Here is a 23,671-nt window from a genome sequence, read left to right on the forward strand (position 1 = left end):
CTGCTAGAATGCTTATAAAAATGGCAAGATCTCAAACTTTTGAAAGTAGACGATGTGCACATACTATTCCATATTTTCAGTCAGGAGGTTGACGACCACAGCTTATATAAAACTTGCTAATATTGTCTTGTTAGGTATACACAATATACACAAACACAAAATTAAACTCCCTACATCAGAGCTGTTTTTTTTCAACACGGAAATATTTACTATGCTTTACATGCCATGAAAAATCCATAAATTTGCTCAAACATTTTTATATCAAGCACGATCAAAACTGCTTGCAAATATGTTCCATCATTATGATATTACATAAGTTTTAAAATAATTCCATGAGTAGCAGCGATAACTGAGATAGATTGAATGATTTAGTGCTGGATGGACGAGGTGATTCCAATATACTTTCCACTCACTGAGTGTGGATTATAATAAGTCATATTTGGTCCAGAAAACCAAAAATACAATTCATTTAGAAATTGACTCTGATGCCTGACCAATCTTTTGTGATAGATTCAATGATATATGGCTATTACAATCAAATTCCACTTGGAATATTAACGACATTTATTGCACTTTTACAAAATTCTTCACAATTCACAACTAATGACATATAGAATGTCCTATAAAATATAACCAAGTTGGTTTAACTTCCATCGTTTTTTATATATTACCATAATAATCATATGATCAAAAATACTTTTTTTTTTAATATTTAACACGTCACATACTGTGAAAGTACTATTGTTCGTGGGGTACCAATTTTCGTGGTTCTTGTGGGTGGGCCAAGCCACGAAATTTGGTTTCCAACGAATAGTAGATTACCATTGATATATACACTGAAAATTTCAACCCGTGAATTCAAGAATCCACAAACTTGTGTTTCTTCCCTGATCCACGAAAATTGGTATCCACGAATTAAAGTATTTTCAGTTAAGCAGTGTATAATAAGAGTTTTGTTAAAAAAACTTTCTATTAGAATTAGAATTAAATGACAAAAAGACATGAACAATATTAATTCATAATATCACAAATTCTGTATAAAGATCTTAGCCAATTGAACAAAAATATACATTATTTAACCTGTTAGCAGAGCACTTAATGTAAAAGAATATAGTTTCTTACATTGTTACAATGTATTATCAAATTTGGAAAATCAAACAGTTCAGTAGTCATAATGTATGAAGCTATTTCTCTAACTTTATTAATACTCCAGTCTTATGATTTGTATTCAACAGTATCAAATTTGTTGATGTGCCCAATACCACCAATTATATTTACACTTTTGACTCTGGTCTATATCCTTTTTTTCCAGCCATGTTATGTAATGAAAATTTTAGCTTATCTCGTAAAAAGACATACTGGCATATTTTGGTGTAAAATAGAGGATTTAATCGAGGCAAAAAAGGATATACCAGCTGTTACAACATTACCATGTAAAAATAACATCATAAAATATCATTTTAATTAAACTTCTTATGAAATTTGGAGATTTGTATGTGCGTGTGTGTGTGTGTGTGTTTACTGGTATTTTGGCCACATGCTTTGACACAATAATAAGTTTGTCAACAGTTGTTACGATACAATAAGTTTTGATGGTTTGAATATTTAAATTGGTGTACGTGGTCAATATCTCCAATGAAGACAACAAAGACAAATGTACTGAAATCATACGTTTCCCAAATTTAGCAAAATTAATACAATATGGTTCCATTTTGTTGAAATGTTTTCATGCTATTTATGGATGAACTGCACAGAAGGAAGCACATTTTTTACTATATATGCTAAGTCCAAGTTATTTTCAGGGCCATATTTTATATAACAAACATATTACCTTCAACAAATTTCAGCCGATCAATTTCAACAAATTTATTTCAACAAGTTTTCAACCAATACAAAAATTTCTATTAATGAACTTTTAGTCATTTCAACTTCAATCAATGTATGGCTAAATTCAACAATAAATTTTTAAGAAACAATTTTTCTCTCAATCCAAAAAAATTAATTCTTAGTCATACAGAATGACACATCTTTAATCCCATAGGTTTGTATTTGTAAGTGGATCATTTTGGAGATAGAGAGTTGGCATTGTCATTTTCACTAATGAAATGCAACTCAGTTATGACAAAGACAAAAAACAAGATTTATCATTAAATGTTAAAATTAATTTATATTACAATTGCACACCATTTAGCATCATCATCATCAATACTCTATAACAAACATCTACACACCATACAATCAAGTTTTCTCAACATCTAAAACAAACTTCATTTCATGGAATGAATTAAATAATTGTAATTCTTATCAACATTCTCAATCTTCACCAACAGGAATAGCATCTTCTAACCGTCTTAAGAATTTCAATCTTAATTCTGTGATATTATCTCCTTTCAATTGGTCCTGGACAAACCGCACATCAACATCCATTTGTACCTGGAATTATTTTCAAAAGATTGACTGTGTTGAACTCAATTACAATAAAATTATTCTATGGGTTAACTTGATTTGATCACAGAAGCTGAACACTGAAGAGTTTGGGAAAGTATGGACATGGCATTGATTCATTTAAGCTTGAATTCATTTCAGAATTTGTATTTTTATTATAACGTTTGAAACAACATAAGGTTCTGACCAGAATGAAAGTGGTCAAAGAACTTCTGAATTTGCAATCGGACATTTTCTTAACAAGCCATAATATCTAACACAGGAGTTGATTTAACATTTCAGAGAACCACAACAATATATTTTGGATATATATGTTTGACATATACATTTCAGATGCAGAATGAAATATTCTAAGAATTGGAAAATGTGTTGACAACAACAGCGCCATTTGCTTAAATTAATCTTCTGAACAAGCTGTCTTTAGCTTGCAACTAAATTGTTGTCAAAGGAAAAGATAATGGACTTTACTGATGTATTCATGTTTAAGTAATCATGACAATTATTATACATGTATTTAGAAACATATAAAACTTTGAGATGCACCAATCCAAATTTCCTTTAAAGAAATACACCTTTAGCTAGTATGAAAACTAACAGTATTAGAAATAGCTGACTTTATTAAATGAGTAATATTACAGCTTACCATTTCTAATGAACCTTTTAATACTCCACATAAAAGATTAGAGAAGTTCAAACTAGTATGTCCTGGAGGTAGCTCAACAAAGTCTGCTAATGGGTTGTTCTCTATCATTAAGGAGAACTCATCACCTGCTGGACTCCAGTTACTGACCACTGGGGTAATACCTAAGTACATCTTAAAACCTACCTGTCAGAAATGAAACGATTACCATTTAGATGGTAGTTACACCACATTTAACAAACACATCTCTGGCCTGAGTTTAATAAAACAAAAAATCTCAAGTTTCAATTCTCAAGTGAATTTGAGTTGAGGAATCTCAATATGAGACTCTTTATGAAATCAGACCTGTGCATGTTAAATTTATTTTGATATTTCACAGAATGAAGTAACCTATTCCAATGCTCAGCCCATTAAGAGCTTTGACATTTGGTAAAAGGGAATGCAAGTCTTTCACGTGACTCTGTGGCTTCACGAGAAAGGGTCCTAATCTACCATTCAAATGCATGAAAACTGTCATTTACAAAGCATTGAGTTCAGAATTAAAAGTTAAAACATTTTTCTGTGTAAAAATGATGATAAAACGACAAATATATATTTCTACATGATAAAAGTATTAAGAAAAGCAATACAGATCCCAAAAGTAAACAATAAAATGCAGACCTGCTTTCACAATTCAATACATTCTACCTTGAAAGTTTTGGTATGGAAAATGAAACTAGAACAAGACTTACAAACCCTATTGGTATTTCTATGGAACAACAGGCTCCCAGGAGCCTGAATAGCTCACCTTGTTGAATTCTGTCTTTCAAGGGCAATGAATTTAACAAGAAGTTGTCCAACAATCAAAAATCCCCATAACAGTTCTATGCATGATACCCCTAGGAACATTCGTACCATGTTTGGTTTCAATTGGTAAAGTAGTGTCAGAGAAGATTTTTGAAAGAAATAACATTAAAAAATGCAAAAACCGTTGAAAAAGGGCAGTAACTCCACATGGCTTAATGGATTGAAATGAAAATTTAACCACATATAGATCTCATCATGCTGGACACTTTTACCCAGTCAGAATTTGACTTTACCTAATGCTGTTAAAAATCTACTGTCTGGTCCCTATATTCTATTGTTAGTAACGGCGGCTATTTATTTTTTTTTGACGTATCAACAATCCCCATATCTGTTCTATGCAGGATACCCCAAGGAACATTCATCCCAAGTTTGGTTCCAATTGGTCAAGTGGTTTCAGAGGAGAAAAGTTTTGAAAAAATGTTATCCACAGCGGACAACGATGACGAGGGACGCCAAGTGATGGCAATAGCTCACATGACCTTCATCCAGGTGAGCTAAACAGTGATTGACATTATAACATTCCAGTTGTAAATGTCCCATTTTAACATTCCATTTGTAATGTCCCATTAAAATCAGAAAGTGTTACAAATACAACAGGAATAGGTATATGCCAAAAAGACAACAACCCCACTGAGAATAAAATGTCATTGGTCTTCAATGAATGGTTTGGATATGTTAAAGAATGACACATTGATATTCTGATAACATTAGAAAATGACCAATTTTCAAAACAGAAGACTCATGCAAGCACTAACTTCATTTAATTTTTGGTATTTTAAGCTAATAATTTTTGTATGCATTTTTTCTACAAAACCATATGACCTAAATGGGAAAATTTCATAGCATTAAATTATGAGGGGTTGGACTAGGGGTACTTTATCCCCGTTTCCCTCTCCCTAGACCACCATTTCTCAACTCCTTTCATTTTACCCCCAGTTATTTTTCCCAACCCTAATCCCCACTTCCCATAATTGTCACTCCCTTTAACCATTGTTCCCTGTTTCCTCCATCACTGTTCCCACCATACCCTCATCCCTCCTCCCAACTGTTAAATCTTACATCTGAGTACATTGCTTCCATTGATAAAACATTGCTATAGTTTCTGAGTTTAGTCTTTGATCCTTTAGATCATTTTTTTTCAATATAGAATAATTATATGTATATGTTACTGATGTACATGTATTTCATTATACAAGGATATAATGAATAAATTAAACTCAAGCATTTTTGTCTGTCCCTAGTACATGTACATGCATCACATTAACTTTATTATGAAAAAAGTTCTTCAATCAAGTGTTATGGTTTTTATGTGGTTTTCTGATGACAAATTTATTGACCTTGAACCAATTTTCTATGTACATGTATAAGTGTTAATCATACATGGTACATATACATGTACCTACAGTGTGACAATTTCAACAAAATATTTTACAAATTCTTACTTTAGAAATAATATCAGCAGTTTCCCTGAAATCATGACATCTACTTGTGTTGTTTCTGGCTAAAAAGTCTTCGATAAGTCTCACACCTATATTATAACCCCTGAAAAATAAGAAAATAAAAATAATAGGATAATTAATTGGAAAGAGTGAATAACCTAAATATCATCATGAGTGCCGAAGAATGCCTAGATTTAACGAGTGTGCGAAACTTGTTCCTCGCGCAAGTTAAATCCTCAAGCGTTCTTGGCATGAGTGATCATATTTTGGTTATTCACTATAACCAATTGATTATCCTATTTATTATATAGATTTTCTTCATTAATTATCAATATTTTCAACATAAATTTTAAATTTTGTAATGGCAGATTGATATCAAAGTTGTGACGTTTTGGCGGGAGAAAGTCAGAGAGTGAAATTACCGAATTCATTTCACAGTGTAAATTATCCAAATTTATTACACTGAAAACATTGGATAAAAGACTGCTATCTATATAGTAAACCATTTTATCTTCACTATACACAATTATATGGCATTGATTGGGATTACAGCGGAATGCACCATTTATAACATTTTAGCAAAAATGTCTTATAAAAATCAGAATTTTTCCCAAATAATGTTAACTATGTTAACCTATTGAAATTCTGAATATCACTGAAAATGACCATTCTCAAAAGTTGGTCAACCTGTGATAAAAAAAATCCTTAAATATTTTTACAACAGCATATAAAAATTTCCAATATTATATGATTGGTACTTTTATATTTAAATTGTTGTGATTGCTAGATATAAGACTAAAAAAAGGAAAACTTTTCAAGACATTTCTCACATGAAATTTACTTATTATAGTATATTTACATGAAAATAGTTTATGGTGTAAATTTATTACTAGAGGGAGAGCATTTGATTAAGATCACTTTCATTATAGACAGACCACTAAAACACACCAAATTTACAGTTATATGGTATAGCTAGATTATTTATTTTAATAAAACTGTACAATGTAGGCCAGAATTCAGATTTTTTTTATTATATCCTAGGCAGTGGAGGCCAGAATATTCTTCATTTTTTTTTAAATCTACATGTAGGTAATAGAGTTTAGAATATTTATTTCCATTTTTTTTTTCAGGCCAAGGTATTTATTTATAAAAGTCCCCTCCTTCCTCAGAATCAAATAATCAGCCCCATTCTTCCTCAGTTTAGAAAGTATAACCAAACTGAAAAAAATGAAGGCTTCTTTAGGCCAGATAAAAATCATCATATTTTCTTTTTCAAGAGCAATACATGTAGCTCGTATACATGTAGTTATCAGGAGTTGTACTTAACAACTTTGACTCATTGAGAATTTCTGCCATTGTCACCAAGATTCTTTAGTCAATTGATTGGTCTTTGTGCTAGGCACACCTGTTAACCCTCCCACAAGATCAATGAAAAATTTAAAATCTACCACATAAAATGTAAGATTTGTGGAAGACTTTTGGTTAAAATTACTTTATCTGTGAAAAAATACTAAATAATAGAATTTTTATATAAAATATTTGCTTTTACATAAAAATCTCCACAAGGTACAGTGCCAATGGGCAAATTCCCCAACAGGAAGTGTTCCAAAGGTTATAAAGTATAATTATGGTTTTCATGAAAGGAGAAAAAATAGCAAATTTATTAAATTTAGGTTTCCATTGCCATTACTAATGAAAAATTGTTGAATAATTTCAACCCAGTTTAGCAGTTCATTTATTTTCTTATATATGTACATCTATTTATGCAGAAATTGGTAACTATTTAACCAGGATCCATGAAAAAAAAATATGGAGAACTTTAAATTTTTTGCTTAATCAGCATAAATCTTGTCTTCCTGGTTTCATTCATCCCAAGCAACCTAGCTGCTTTAGAAGAGAAGATTGTGTTAAAAAGTCAATGAAAACTATGAACAATACATGTATAACATACATGTACACCAATACTGTGCAAGTGTTGATTTTTACAGAGTATTAATTTTTGCCATTTTTGCGGTGAACAGAAAAGAAGGAAAAAATTGTAGCAGCAACATTTATATTTAACACTACATATTAACTCCAATCATTCTTTTTAAACCTTGAAAATGAATAAATACAAATACGTTCACTTGACAGAATTTACAAAAATTAAGAACCGTGAATATTATTATGTTCACAGTATCAGAGACAATGATGGATACCAATAGATACATGTATAATCAGCTCACATGGACATTCATAAAAGGCTTAAAATAGTTGTTACATACACTTATTGATTACATTCATGATACCTACATTTTCTCTAGTTGTTTATTGACTTCTTCATCATCTTCATAATCTCTCAACAACTGAGCAACCAACGCCCCATATGTCAATGTAAACAGTTCACCATTCTGAAAATGTAATAATTTGAATGAAAAGGTATTTTAATTACACATGTAAATGTATTATTATTTTTACAGTAATTACAGTAATTAGGGTTTCCATTACTCATGAAAAATTGTTGTATAATTTCAACCCAGTCTATATAAATTTAATATTAGTTAAAAGCCCATAAAAATTTTGGTTGTCTGTGCGAGATGTGAATGGGAAGTTGACTGTCAGGGACATTAAAAGCCTACCAGTATAAGTTACATGTAGTGCACAATACATGTATATGTATGTTATTGTTATACATGTAACTGTGATCAAAGGAGACAGTATAAGATCAAGTGGTGTCTGGGGTATCCCTTCTTAGATTGTTCCCTCCCAAGATGTTTTGTCAAATACATGTAAGGTACATAATGAAATAGTAGATACAGTCTTCATTTTTTTTATACAAGATATATACATGGTGTAACATATAAAAACATGATACAATGTATTATGTTCACCATATTTATGACTTCAATTTTTTTATCCATGGTGATTGATTTTGTTTCCAAAATACATGTCCTATTTATGATTGTTTTCAGTAATAATGTTTCCCAGAGTCATTGGGCTGACATCAATTGATCTTCATTTTTTACAATTTGTTCATCAAAAATTAAAAAAAATTTGAACAAATATGAGAATTCAATTCAGTTCTGAAATTAATTCCATAAAACAACAGATAAAAAGTGATAAATAATACAGCTTGGTATCTACTGCAACTGAGTCACTCACTGTCTACATACATATAACGGTACTTAAATTATACATGTACATATGAACCTATTTAAAGGTGCGTTTACACTTGTTGAAGACCTTTAGGGGATCTCTGAAAGTATTTACTATTTTTGATTTAGAAAAAAAGTGGAAATGGACAGTTCATAATCACAATGGGCCCCATCCCCCCTTTGATACATTTTGAAGGTGTAGACGGTTCATTTTCTCTATTAAGCCTGTTCACTGAAAAGATAATGAAAACCCTACCTTAAGATCATCTTAAGAGCAACTTAAGTATAAATGGAGTAACTACATACCCTCTTCAAGGAATTTACTTCTCTTAAATTATTATCTAGACAGTAAACTCTTAAGAATTTACTTAGTGCCCTCGTAGACTGTTCTTACATAAATTAGGTAACTAGATAAAAAACAGAGAATATTAAGTACTCTTTTAGTACACTTAGAGATTTTCTTCCGAACTAGAAGATGCCTCATCACAAATATAGTCAAAATAATTAAGAGAAAACTAGAGCACCCTTAACTTTACATTATAAGCATTATACATGTACGTTAAAAATGGCTATTGCATTGGGACTTTTTCTCCAAAATTGAAGAAACCAAATATCTAAGGCACCCTCCATTTTATAAGAGATGGTGGGATCTCTTTTTCTGAAAATATTTGTACCCAAATTTTGGAGAAAAAAACTGTTTCTCATCTATTGAAAAAATAAATATTCTATATTTTTCCTATTGATTTTGGTTGCTGCTGAAACATAAATAGAAAATTTGCCAATTTACAAAAAAAATATTATCCAACATCAAATTTGCCCCTCCCCCACCAGAATAAAAATGGTAAGTACCTAAATGGATATTTCATGGTTAAAGGCTTATGGTCCTATCCCTATAACAATAAAGAACATACAAGTGATGAGCAAGGAACAATTTCTTCAATTCTGATATAAAATCATGCCATCCTTTTATATGGCCTTTTATAATTTTTTGTATTTATGTAATACAAAAACATATTACAGTCCTATGATGGCATGGGCTGCGCTGTCTTCAGCAAATACATGGTTGTAGTTTAGTTACTTAGGCCAAGAAAGGTCTGTTAAATGTTACATTGTATGAAAATAAATGATAGGTGGGAAGGTGAAATATTAAAAAAAAAAACAACAACAAAAACAAAAAACAGTCATAGGTGGATTTCTTGACTTTAATAGTGCTCACCTATAAAAGTGATAGTTTCACTGTTTGGCTGTATTTAAATAATAAAAAAAAAAAAATAAAATGTGTTAGGGTAGGTAGAAAAAAAGGTAGTAAAAAAACAGTCAAATTTTTTCTCTGGTCTTAAGTAACAGTTCATTGTTCGCCATATTAAAAAAAGTTCCAAACCACAAAAGAAGATTGGTATTTATTTTGGGTTTTTTGGTCCCAACATAGGAATTGCTTAAAGAAGAATTTCATAAATTTCAAATTTATTACTCAAATGAAAGATGTCTATTATGTTTTACCACAACATTCTTTACCAAAAAGGTCTATTTTTTGGATTTAGACTTAAACTTTTCTGGAATGAGGGACCAAAAAGACAAGAAAGTCTTTAGTCCAGATAATAAGTTGGCTATTAGGGTGACTGTACATGGAGTCACACACTCTTTATGGGGTTCATGTACAAAATGATTTTTTGACATCAGAAAATCAAATTTGAAATCCCCCTATTTCCCGAGATGAAAATGGACTGTGCCTAATCCAAACTCTAGATGAATAGTCATAAGTAAGCCACATTCAAAAAGGTAGAAAGGAACTATATACAAATAAAACATGTATAGTTTGTTTTTAATTTTTTATAAATGTGGCTTTTGTTCACTTAACCATGTAAGGACACAACCATCTTACATTTATAGGGGATTTCTATTCTGCCTTTTTATTCCAAGAAAATGTAGGTCCTTTTTATTACTATGTACAGAGTTCCGAAATTCTTTTCTAAAATAAACAAAAAATATCAGGACAATAATACATGTAGATTATGGCGTTTTAGTTTTCCTTATGGCTTGTCTTGCATTTTTATTTCTAGAAAACTTCCATGCTGCCTTTTTTCATTCAAATTAAAGTCTAGCCCTCCATGAGAGGTTTTAGACTGTTTTAGTTACACTCTTAAAACGCTTGTAAATCTCTCTTTCTGCCATTGTAAGACTACTCTTATTTCAAACTTGGTAAATTACGATTAAGTTACTGGCCCCTGAAAAACACCTTTGTACATGTATTATTGGCCCCAGAAAATTATGCAATAAGGCAGAACAGTAGATTGAATTATTCTGTCACCAAAAAGCCTATTCAGCATTCTATATTCATCTTTTACTGATACACATGTATGATTTTTTTTTTAATTTTCAGATCAGTAAAAGATAAATATAGAATTATGGTTAATAGGCATTCTGACTACAAAATAATTCACTTAAGCAGAACATGGGTGTCTGGCATAATGTAAATTTACAATGTACATAACAAAAAGTAATTTTTACTCCATCACCCATGATTTCATGACGTCAAAATATAATATGCGGATGGCATTTGATCAGTTAATAGTAGTCAGATAAACCAAACAGCTCTGGGACTGACACATGTAGGTGATATGAAATTATGTTTGTAAAGGAGCATTTCAAATTCCAGATAACTCATAAGCGAGCAAAGCACACTCTAAAATGTACAGAAGTTTGCATAAAAATTCATCATACTGAAACTTTCGTTCCAACAAAAACTACATCCAGATACATTTAAGCTTCAGAAATAGTAAAAATGCAGGCTCATACAAAAACATTTATAGGAACGTCTAATTCGTTTTTTGTTTTAAAGCTACAAATGTCCTTCGGTTGGAAGAACCTTAATAAAATCTTTCAATCTACGCCAAACCCAGAACAGTTCATCCAATGATAATTACAAATATTTAGAATGCCCTTTGCTAAAATGTACAGAAGTTTGCATAAAAATTCATCATACTGAAACTTTCGTTCCAACAAAAACTACATCCAGATACATTTAAGCTTCAGAAATAGTGAAAATGCAGGCTCATACAAAAACATTTATAGGAACATCTAATTCGTTTTTTTTTTTAAAGCTACAAATGTACTTCCAGTTGGAAGAACCTTAATAAAACCTTTCAAGCTACGCCAAACCAAGAACATTTCATCCAGTGATAATTACAAATATTTGAAATGCCCTTTGCTGTCTCCCACTTATTACTCAGTAATACTGATGAAAAATTCCTAAAAAAACTTGGCAGAATTATTAATGGCATGAATTCTAATTTGTTTAAAAGGGAACCTGAAACTTTTGCTTCAGACTTCACTTGCAATTTAATGCCATTGCCTTCCTCATATCAAATGTATAGAAATTTATCTAAAATTCAGCATACTGACACTTGAGAAACTTTCATCCAAGCAAAACACTACAGCAGGAAACATTAAAGCTTCAGAAATAGTAAAAATGCAAGCTAGACAAAACATTCATAAGATGCCTATTTTATTTTAAAAAAAAACCACTTCCCATTGGAAAAGTCTTGATAAAACCCTGCAATATACACTACACTCAGGGTGGAATGGTTCTCCAACACTTAAGTCTGACCCAAGTGCAACTCAGTGTTACAACGACATATTGAGTGTTACACACGCAGATTCCACCTAGCCAACACCTACCATTTGTAAATTGTAATAGTCGTAAAATTCAATGAGGCATAATGGGGAATTCATTGTAAGATACATGTACCATGTTTTATTCTGTTTCTGTTTCTCAGGTAATCATCCAGTTAGGATAAAAATATAGTCATGTCATTATAAATTTGGTACATTCTATTTTCTCTTTTATTTTGTGCATGTATATCATTTGTTGATGTGCTATTTTTAATTTATGTCCAATGAGTGGGATATATCATGTAGAAATATCATTTCATATTTTTATCAAATAATAATGCAATCTTTTGACTTGTTTGATATTTTAATTTTGCACTTTTAAATTGATAATTACTTTAACAAGCACATTGTATAATAGTTATAAATAAAACACATTGAACATATTGATTGTTGTACATTCTACCAACAATTTTGATTCGAGTGATGGACTTGTAAAAACAGTCTGATGTCGTTTTTTGTTTCTGTCATTTAGTATGTATCAAAGATAAATGTCTTTTAACGATTTTCATGTTAAACACTACCGTCAACACAAATTTTAATTACTCCACTCTCCATAGTGGAGTCAGTCACAGTCTCCACTCTCTACATTTGAGTCACCATTTCAAAAATTGTCTGTGATTAACTTCTCCTGTCTTTATGCCAAGATATATTTGTGGTTCTAGTAGTTTAATAAAATTTCAGTAAAGGGTAGAAAAAAATATTGAAAACTATTGAAATTGGGCAATTTTATTCTCGTTTTTACTTTGGTGGAGTCACAGTGGAGGACATGAGTAACTCCACTGTGAAGAGTAGAGAAATTAAAACTTGGGTTGATAAAAGTGTATTTTTCAATTGTTAATACCACATGCTAATCGTCTCAACCTCTGTTTTATTGTGCCGAAGGCTTGGATTAAAGCTGGACAAATCAACTATTTGGGGGCTGCTCTGGCTTCCAATATTCTGTCTCCAGAAAAATCGCTTGCTGCCATATTTTGTCGCCAGTTTTCAGAAATTAGAGCCAAAGGGTGCCAAAAAAAAAATTATACTTTTTTTTAAAAAGACAGTATTAAGTTCACTGATGAATTATCTTTGTCAATTCATCATAATAACCTCTTCATTCCTGACATACATTTACCCAAGATTCATTCTTGATGGATGTATAAAGCACGTTTTAAGCTCTAGTCTGTCACTTTCATATGCATAAAATAATAAAGGACCACTCCAGAAACAGGTATTTTACTTCTATCAAAGACTTAATATTACTATTCTCATACAGTCCATGATTTTAAAACATGTTCACCTTTGTCCTTTATGGTCTAACTTATCTAATACAGTATAATTTATTTTTTTACTATTATTATTTTTAACAAACCTGATTCTTTTTTTTCAAGTGATAAAATTTCAATCAAAACTACCTTTTGTACCATGGACCATTAATTGTATCCCTGTTTAATTATCTTGATATCTGAATAGCATTTCCTTAATTAGATTTCAGAAATCCCTATTCTATTTGCTTACCGATTTTCCCACCAAAAAAGTCACATGGCAAAAGTGTGAACAAATGTCATCCATTTTCTTTTATCAATTCTTTCATTTGGAAGTATTTAGACACTTCCTGGTGGGATAATCATTGTTAAGTGGATTTAATTTATTCTGTTTTTAGGTAAGTCTGTTTCTGAACATGGTTAAATAGGGCTGTGAAACTTGTGTGTAGCCACGTGCACATGGCCTTAATTGTGTTTACCTTTGACCAGATGATGAGAGTTTTGATTGGCTCAATAATATATTTACATTTGATAGACACCTCCCATGAGGATATTGTCAGTCACGGTCATCTGGTCTAATTACCTTTAATTGCCTTCAGCCGTAAATTGGTCAAAGTCAGTTAACTCTGACCAAGTTTCAACACAAATGTTTAATTAAAGAATATCCGTTGATGATAAACTTCCCGTCAATTTTAATATACAAAACCTAGGCGCCAAGAAAATCGCCAACTGGCTATTTTTTGTCACCAGATAAAATAAAAAATCGCAAATTGTGACATTGGCGAAGCCCAGCGCGACCCCTGACTATTGTCTTGTATTACAAGTACAGATATCAATACAACTCATATTGCATTGTATCATCGCATTTGCAAAGTGCACTTTACAATGCATGCCTGAACTCAAGTCTATGTCTCCTCCCTTATGCTGTAGTCTAGTGCACTTGTTTCATACGAAAACAATATACCCCTACCCTTCTCTTTTCTGTAAAGAGAAGCCACAGGCACAGAAGCCTGAGAAGGGGAGGGGTACATTTTTCGTATGATATTGAAACAGGTGCCTGTAGTAGAATATATCAGGCATGTCATTACTATTTTAAACAAAGTATCTTACAACTTTTCGGGGATCAACACCCCTGCTGCCTTGTCGCGACATTGAAACTCTGTATATTATAACTTCTAAGTTATTCTCCGAGAGGAAGGTAAATATTTAGACCGGAAGTGAAATAGAGAGTTTATATTTTGTAAAACAAATTTTGATTGGACAAAACCAAACTTTTTCTTCAATGACTATAGTTGTTACATTTTACACCGTCAGTGTCTTGCAACCGTTTGAAGGCAAACCCAGAAATAAACTAACTTGAAAATCTTTTTTTACATTGATCTCACATGTGGGAAGACCAAACACCTGTTAACAATACCTTATAAATTACTTAAAATATCACAAACAAAGCTTTATAAGAGTTGTACAAAATGATTACTAAGTAGACTATATAGAGACACATTAAATAAACATGACAGACCATAAAGAAGAACAATCTAACGAGATAGAGGCTCTTGAATCCATATATCCGGAGGAGATAGAGGGTAATGTGTCATATACATGTACATTGTACATACTCCTTTCTTCTTTCTGGCGTACACCTTATTCTGATGTAATTGTGAAGCTTAATTAACAGAAGTGTAGCTGTCTTGGTCATACATCATTGCAAACAGTACAAGAGGTGTTTACTAACATAACACTGTATGTAAATTGATCAGCTCAACATTCAATACATCCTGTAATATTTGAAAGGCAATGGCCTAAAGTGTATAGAAAGTTCTAACAAAAGTATGTTCCCTTTTCAACAAATAAGACTTGATGTCATTTATCATATTTTTCCAAGTATGTTAAGGAATTTTTCATCAGTAAGAAAAGGGAGGTACCAAAGTGAATTCCAAATATTCTCAAAATCAAAGTCACCTGAAGAATTGTCCCGGGTTCAACATACATATGTAGATTGCAGGTTTTTATCAAGATCCTTCCAACCACAAGTACCTTTTTGAAAAATAACAGACGTCATTTTAACGTTTAGTGTAGCCAGCATTTTTAATATTTCTAAAGCTTCAATGGACCCTGATGTAGTGTTTTGCCTGACCAAAGTCTCTCAAGTATCTGATGATGAAATTTTAGCCTAATTTCTGTACATTTACAGCGAGCTTGGCTGGCTTAACACTCTTTTTATAAGGTTGCCATTATGATTTACTGTTAAACCTCATATACAGTCCAAATTAAATACTAGTCATATTTAAATATTGATTTTCAAAGTAAACTTCATACTATTTATTATTTGTGGCAAGTTTGATTAAGTTATTTTCATCAATGGGAGCTGGTAAAGGACATTCCAAATATTTGTAAATTTTAAGGTCAAATACATTTTTGTACATATAGGTTCTGGGTGTGGCACATTATTATTATCTCATTAACTGGAAGTAGCCTTTTTATAAATGTCGGAATAATTCCAATCAAATAACATAGATTTCTTTGAAATGTTTTGTCTAGCCAGCAATTTTTGACTTTTTCTTGAGCTTAATAGATTGTGATGTAGTGTCTTGCTTTGACGAAATTATCTCAAGTATCATTATGATGAATTTTTAGATGAATTTCTATACACTTAAAAGCTAGCTTTGCTGACTTATAAACAGAATGAATTTATCATCTGTCATTTACATGATAAATTTAATGATAATTTAAATTCAAGCATGACCAAGAAAAATGCAATATTTGCCTGTTATACTGGAACCAGGTTTAACCAAAACAATAATACTGACAGAAGACCCTTATGATTCGTGAAGCAGGTCCTCTTCAAATTACAATCATGATACTTTCCTTAATTTTTAACTTACATGTATACTGTTTTTGTCCAGGGTCCAAATGTATGTGTGCAGGTAGGGATTTTTAAATTTTTTTAAAATTTTGAAATGAAATGAGTGTGAAACCAACCCAGAATACAATAAAAACCAATTCTGCAAAGATTAAATATGTAAAAAGAGCACATTCACATGTGTGTTAAAATTGATTCTAAATATACACGTAAGCAACCAGTATTTCTAACGCTTTGATTTTCCATCTAGGATAGGAAAAAAATATCTGGCTTTTTTTTCTTCTTTTTTTTTTTGTAAGACAGTCTGGAAGCTTTTTAAGTATTTTTTTTTCAAAATCACAAATAAAAACTTATGGGTAGGGGGTTCTGAAGGAGGATTGATATGGTGACTGGAAACATAATATTTTTTTGGCCTAAAATGAAATCAGACAGATGTGAGAAATAAACTTAGAACATACTGTGAAATAAAGTCAGGATTTTGTAGGGAGAAATACATTTTTTAAAGATTAAACAAGCAAGTACATTGTATTGTTCCATAGTTTATTAGGGCCCCGCCACGAAAAGTGGGTGTCGCCCTATTGTGTTCTCTCTGTCCTTCCGTCCGTCCATTACAAACTCTTGTCCGGACTGTTACTTATTTGTGTTTTGATGTAGGCTTTTGATATTTTGCATGTGGGTAGATCTTCTAATGGTGACATGTTGCATACCATGGATAGTGGCCTTTGACCTAAAGGTCAGATTCCTTTTTTCGTTAACAAACTCATGTCCGGGCTGTAACTTATTTGTCTTTCGATGTGGGTTTATGATATTTGGCATGATAGTAGATCACCTTCAGATGATCTGTCGCATATCATGGATAATGTCCTACAACCTTGAACTCTAATCTCAAGGTCATATCCCTGCTTTTTTTCTGTGACAAATTTGTGTCCAGGCTTTAACTTTTTTGTCCTTTGATGTGTGGGCTTTTGATTTTTACCACACGTAGATCACCTAAAGACAATGTGTTGCACAACATGTATATTGGCCTTTGACCTTTAACTTTGACCTCAAGGTCAAATTCCCATTTTTTCGTTGACAAACTCTTGTCGAGGCTGTACTTTTTTGTCTTTCAAAGTGGGTTTTTGATATTTGAAATGTGGGTGGATCACCTGAATTTTATAGTATATATGGTGGGGCCCACAGAGATGGATTCCATCTTAATGATTTCTAGTAAAGAATTAAGAATAAGCAGTAGTATTTTAGAAATTAAAAGAGGGAGATACAAATGTACATGTATAGAAAAATAGAAAAAAAAACAATAGAAACAAAAAAATGTTAACTGTGTAAAAGAGAGATAGAATTGCATTAGTTAAAATAATAGAAATGGCTTTACTTGGAGATGAAGTAATTTACCACTATCCAGGCACTATACATGTATGTGTTGAGTTTGATAACATGTTTACTTATTTGAAATTTTCTTTAATTTTCCAGTATTACTAACAGAGCCACTCCATGTATTCAGCATCAATATTAAACCTACAGAACTAGAAGACACGGAACAGACTGGTAAGATTCTGTCAATTATGGATTAGGACATTTATCATCAGAGGTCTTAGGAAATAAGATTCTATTATGGATGAAAGCAGTTATCCAGTTATCATTAGAGGTCTTAGGAAATAAGATTCTATTATGGATGAGAGCCGTTATCATTAGAGGTCTTAGGAAATAAGATTCTGTCTATTATGGATGAGAGCCGTTATCAATAGAGGTCTTAGGAAATAAGATTCTATTATGGATGAGGGCTGTTATCTTTAGAGGTCTTAGGAAATAAGATTCTATTATGGATGAGAGCCATTATCATTAGAGGTCTTAGGAAATAAGATTCTATAATGGATGAGAGCCGTTATCATTAGAGGTCTTAGGAAATAAGATTATTATGGATGAGAGCTGTTATCATTGGAGGTCTAAGGAAATAAGATTCTGTCTATTATGGATAAGAGCCATTATCACTAGAGGTCTTAGGAAATAAGATTCTATTATGGATGAGAGCCATTATCATTAGAGGTTTTAGGAAATAAGATTCTGTCTATTATGGATGAGAGCCGTTATCATTAGAGGTCTTAGGAAATAAGATTCTATAATGGATGAGAGCCATTATCATTAGAGGTCTTAGGAAATAAGATTATTATGGATGAGAGCTGTTATCATCAGAGGTCTTAGGAAATAAGATTCTGTCTATTATGGATAAGAGCCGTTATCATTAGAGGTCTTAGGAAATAAGATTCTAGTATGGATGAGGGCTGTTATCTTTAGAGGTCTTAGGAAATAAGATTCTATTATGGATGAGAGCCATTATCATTAGAGGTTTTAGGAAATAAGATTCTGTCTATTATGGATGAGAGCTGTTATCATTAAAGGTCTTAGGAAATAAGATTCTATAATGGATGAGAGCCGTTGTCATTAGAGGTCTCAGGAAATAAGATTATTATGGATGAGAGCTGTTATCATTAGAGGTCTTAGGAAATAAGATTCTATTATGGATGAGAGCCCTTATCATTAGAGGTCTTAGGAAATAAGATTCTGTCTATTATGGGTGAGAGCCGTTATCATTAAAGGTCTTAGGAAATAAGATTCTATAATGGATGAGAGCTGTTATCATTAGAGGTCTTAGGAAGTAAGATTCTATTATTGATGAGAGCCATTATCATTAGAGGTTTTAGGAAATAAGATTCTGTCTATTATGGATTAGGGCTGTTATCCTTGGAGGACTTAGGAAATAAGATTCTGTCTATCATGGGTTAGTGCAGTTATTTTTAGAGGTCTAAGGAAATTTAATTAGAGTTTAGATATGTTGGTGTCAGCTGATACCTCTTTTTAAACGTTACATTATACATAAAACTGCATGTGCTGAGCTGCTTTAAATGTATAATTTTGTTAGGCCAAAGTACAATACTTGTCTGTTACAGGTTACTCTACCTACCCTATGTTTTTTTCTTCCTACTATAGCACATTTTATTGTTTTTTTACATATATTTTAGTAGAAAGCAATGTGTTTTAAGTAGAAGTTTTTCATGCATGTGCAATGTAAGTAACCATGTCCAAAATTATTTTCTGTGATCTTGATACATGTAAACCTTTGCAAAGAATATGTAATCTTGTACTGTACAAAAACTTACAGTCATAGAATTTCTGCAGGTCATATACATTTTTGACAGAGACATGGTTTTATTTTTGACATAGAAAAATATGTCACTTATTAGACAGTAATTGAATTGGAAAAATGAAGAAAAAAAATAGACAGTTACTTAGATTGAAATAAATGTAAATAAAGTAATATTCGGCCAGACTTGTTAATTTGAAAATGACTCTTAGAACCACAGAAAAATGAGTCTTTGCCTAGCATATGTATGTACAGTTTTGATTAGATTTATGTATTAAAATATTGTCTAGTCAATGCACTATAATTGTAATTCTATTGAAAAAAGGGTATTTTAAGCAAACTTTAAAGCCTGCACTTAGACCTGAAGGAACCACAGTAATTTCAAAACAATGTAACATTAAAAAGCTATGTATATATATTTATAAAGTCTGTGAAAATACATGTATGCAGACAATGCCTTTTGGCTGCAGTAGAACAGTTGCTACCAGAGGGAGAGCTATAAAATTTGTATTGACACAGCATGTTAGAAGGCTTGCTAAATACAGGAGTCTGTATACAATGGTATAATTACTGTGTAAGAACCTTGTTTGTTCTTAATTGACATGTTGTACATATTGATATTATTGGCACTGCAGCTGTTCCGCCACATATTGCAGTATCACAAATACATGTAGTACACATGTATGTCTTATAAAATTTGAAAAATGACAGATACTTTAGATGTCAGGAACCAATAATTTTGGCTGCTGATTAATTTGTAATTTACAGTATATGCTATAAATTGCACTGTTAATGTACATGTACAATGTGTGTTATATTTGTTTTAGCTAATGTAACAGTAAAGTTCAGGTATGTGGAAAACTACCCTGATGAAGGCCCAGTGTTTGAAATAGTAGAATACGATAATTTAGATGAAGAGCACATTGATACTCTAAATGTTGTCATTAAAGAACAGGTATATTACTTGAGAAAGATATTAACATTTAATTTGGCTTTAATGTTTAAGATTTTATTCTGCAGAAAATACTTAAGTGGATTCTTTCTAATGTACATAAATAAAAAGTCTATTTTTCAACATATTTCTGGAAGAAATTTCATTTTGAAAATGGTGTGGTATAACTATGTAGTTGATGATAAATCAATAAGGCCATTTACAGTTTATTTCTTAGATCTCTGTCCCTTTTTTTTCATTATTACTAATGAGGATTGGAAGCATTCCTTTTTTATGAGTGCCTTTCAAAAAGATTTAACATTGCTTTCTTCGTTGTTCTTTGTCATAAAATATGATTTGTTTTGATTTTATTGATACAGTGATAAAAAATGGCACCTTCAAAAGAGATAAGGGAAGGCCTGAGAACCTAGGCATTGTTTATAGCTTGCCTTAATATTCATTTCCATTTTTAATTTTGGTTTTTTATTTCATCATTCAAGTTTTAATTCATATTTAGATAGAAGAAAATATTGGTATGGCCATGGTATTTACAATAGTATCAGCTGTGCAAGAGAAAATAGCTGTGATAATTGAGGAAAGACATCAGAAAGAAATAGAAGAAAAGGAAAGGGCAGAGAAAGAACAAGAAGAGGCTGCTCAGGTGATTTATTATACACCGTCATAGATTGTCTCCCTTTAGTTTTGAATGATAAAGAGTTTAAATCTTCTTACTTGTAATTGTATATTAAATAATTAACCATTGTTTATAAAAATATGCCATGGCTCCAATTGGAATGGAATACAAATTTCAAAAACTTTAAAAGAAAACCTATATAAACTTTGCTATTATTTCTACAGAAAAAATTTGAAGGAACTAAAGTGACAGTGGAATCATTTTTGGCTTGGAAAACCAAGTTTGAAGCAGAAATAGATGAACTCAAAGCAAAAAAGCTTAAGGAGAATCCTGAACCAAAAGGATTAACAGGTGAATATGCACTAATTTCGGGCTATTGTCTTACGGCATTACTTACAGCTTTCCATTAAAGTATATGAGGTATGAGGGAAGGCACTTTTTTATTTATTTGTGGATGGTTGTCTTGGTACACTAGATAAAAATTGAATTGAATATACATTTATAGGCTTATGAGGTGTGCATTAATGGGGGGAGACTTTTTGAGCAAGAGAATCCCCATACCTTAATGTTTTAACCAGTTTTACTGGAACAGTTCTTAGTTTATATGGCTTCATTAATCAATGAAATTTTAGGGAAATGAGAAGAAATAATGATAATCATGATAATGGAGAAATGTCAATGAGGTCTCATTTTATCAGCAGTACATGAGGATTGAGAGCAAAGATTTATGAAGTGCACCCATAAAAACTTAGCATAAATCAAAAAAGAGGATTAATACATATAGTTCTTTAGAAGAATCAAAAGAAATGTTATTTTAAGTTATAATCTCTAGTTATCTGTTGTTTTTTTATATTTTTATTACAGGCAAAGAATTATTTCTCCAGGATTCTAAGATGGATGAATCTGATGTGATATTTTTACAGTCAGGTAAATACTTAGCTTTTGTCCCTTTTGTCTTGATCACTGTTATATATATAATCATTTAAAGATATTTTTACATTTACAGATATTTTACAATAATTCTTAATTTGTTAACATTCAAATGAGATGTCATTCAAAAACATTACTTTATTTTGCTTTGAAGACATGGTAGAGTTTAGTGTAATATATAGTGATCCTCTTGCTAATTGTCTATCGCTCTATTGGGTTTCCAGATGATATTATTTAGAAAGAACTACTTGACCAAATCTTATCCAACTTTTAACACAATAATTTGGAACAGAAAACAATTCCATTTAGAAAGCACTGTATATTGCCATTACAATTCAGGAGTTATGGCCCCTAATGGATCTCTGATTACTAGATAAACTTTCTTAAATTAAATTTTAGTGATGCTTGTAATATTGACAATAATTTACAACCTAGGAAAGGTATGGTTACAAATAATATGAAATGAAAAATTAAGTAAAAGGAGTTGCAAATAAAAAATCTGTACAGTGTGCCCGAAATAGTATAGTTCTGTCATGTACTACCTATTGATTTCATGTACATGTATGTGTATCTTCAAGACTAATTAAGATTGACCAACTAAATAGAAATAACATGTTTTCCTCTACAGAAGATGCTGGTGTGGAAGTGGATGAATCTTTATTTCAAGATATTGATGACCTTGACATTGAAGATGAGGACCTTGACCTTGATGAAGTAGTTGATTGATGTTAATTAATATGCTAGTAATTGAAATTAAACAATAATGTGCAAAAAAAAAGTGCTGAATTGGTATTATGACTTTTATTCTTAATTGGGGTGTGTAAGTTTTGTATGAATGCCATGAAGTGAGAAGATTGACAGAAGGAGTCAAAATATTCCATAAGTCAAAATGTAAATTGAACTAATTTGATTGATGAATAATTGTGTACTTAGTAATTTCATGAATTTCGTGCATGATATTTATTGACATTTTTGCATGATTTGTCAGCAAGAATGGGCACGATATAATAAATCTTTATTGAAAAAGCTTGGTTTGGCTTAATTTTTGTGCTGATCTGACATGAGCCACTGTTTGTGTAAACATGTGTACTTTACAATAAAGATAATGCTAAGGGAGAAATTATGGATGATTACTTTACAAACACCCACAGACAGAAGTTTTTTTGTGTATCTCCATGTTCTCTATGTACCTTGTATGTACTACAGAAAATCATCTAAACCCATTCATTTTTAATTTAATGAAACTTTGTATAAAAAGCTGGGAATCATAATAAGATTTGCATGTCAAGAATAACTATTGCATACATGTGACCCTACCAATTTCTGCAGGAGACTCTTGCAAAAGGGACCTTTCTCCTGCAACTACTTAGTCTCAGACCAGGAGACACAAAACTTCTGTTTTAGGGATGTCTAGTGCAAGACCTCCTGCAATTGTTTTTTTTTATTTTTAAAAAGCACCAATTTTTGTTGTTTTTTTTTATTTTTACACATTTACCATTGTTCTAGTATGTGCTTGGTTAATTTAATGCTTTGAACAGCTGATTAAAGCTCGGATGCTCTCTAGACTTTTCATGATCAACAAGGATTCCTGTACAGTTCACAATTTGGAATGGATAATTAGTCAAGGTCAAGGTTGGCCATTTAATTAAATTCTTTGTCCTTTTTTTAGCAAAAGAATGCTTACTTGAAAGGAAAATAAACATTCAGATTTTGAATATGCTAATTCCAACACTCCCACAAAATATAGAACACTAATT

The 23,671-nt window shown here is 31.4% G+C and overlaps 2 protein-coding genes across 2 annotated transcripts; one reads left to right on the top strand and one right to left on the bottom strand.

Moving 5' to 3' along the window:
- Positions 1-546: 546 nt before the first annotated feature.
- Positions 547-14,669, bottom strand: LOC148614574 (trafficking protein particle complex subunit 3-like). The gene is made up of 5 exons (XM_088588757.1): positions 14,531-14,669; positions 7,663-7,760; positions 5,374-5,473; positions 3,089-3,271; positions 547-2,433 (listed from the first exon to the last, which is right to left on the bottom strand). Exons 1-5 carry the CDS (start codon positions 14,570-14,572, stop codon positions 2,314-2,316), a joined length of 543 nt encoding a protein of 180 aa, XP_088444883.1. The 5' UTR covers positions 14,573-14,669; the 3' UTR covers positions 547-2,313.
- A 113-nt stretch (positions 14,670-14,782) lies between these two features.
- LOC148614575 (RWD domain-containing protein 1-like) lies at positions 14,783-22,940 on the top strand. The gene is made up of 7 exons (XM_088588756.1): positions 14,783-15,003; positions 17,751-17,825; positions 20,247-20,374; positions 20,868-21,011; positions 21,209-21,335; positions 21,849-21,911; positions 22,543-22,940. Exons 1-7 carry the CDS (start codon positions 14,931-14,933, stop codon positions 22,638-22,640), a joined length of 708 nt encoding a protein of 235 aa, XP_088444882.1. The 5' UTR covers positions 14,783-14,930; the 3' UTR covers positions 22,641-22,940.
- The last annotated feature ends 731 nt before the right edge of the window (positions 22,941-23,671 follow it).

The sequence above is a fragment of the Perna viridis genome, chromosome 6 (assembly GCF_037379345.1).
Source record: "Perna viridis isolate PV_CMFRI_1.1 ecotype Kerala chromosome 6, ASM3737934v1, whole genome shotgun sequence".
NCBI lineage: Eukaryota > Metazoa > Mollusca > Bivalvia > Mytilida > Mytilidae > Perna > Perna viridis.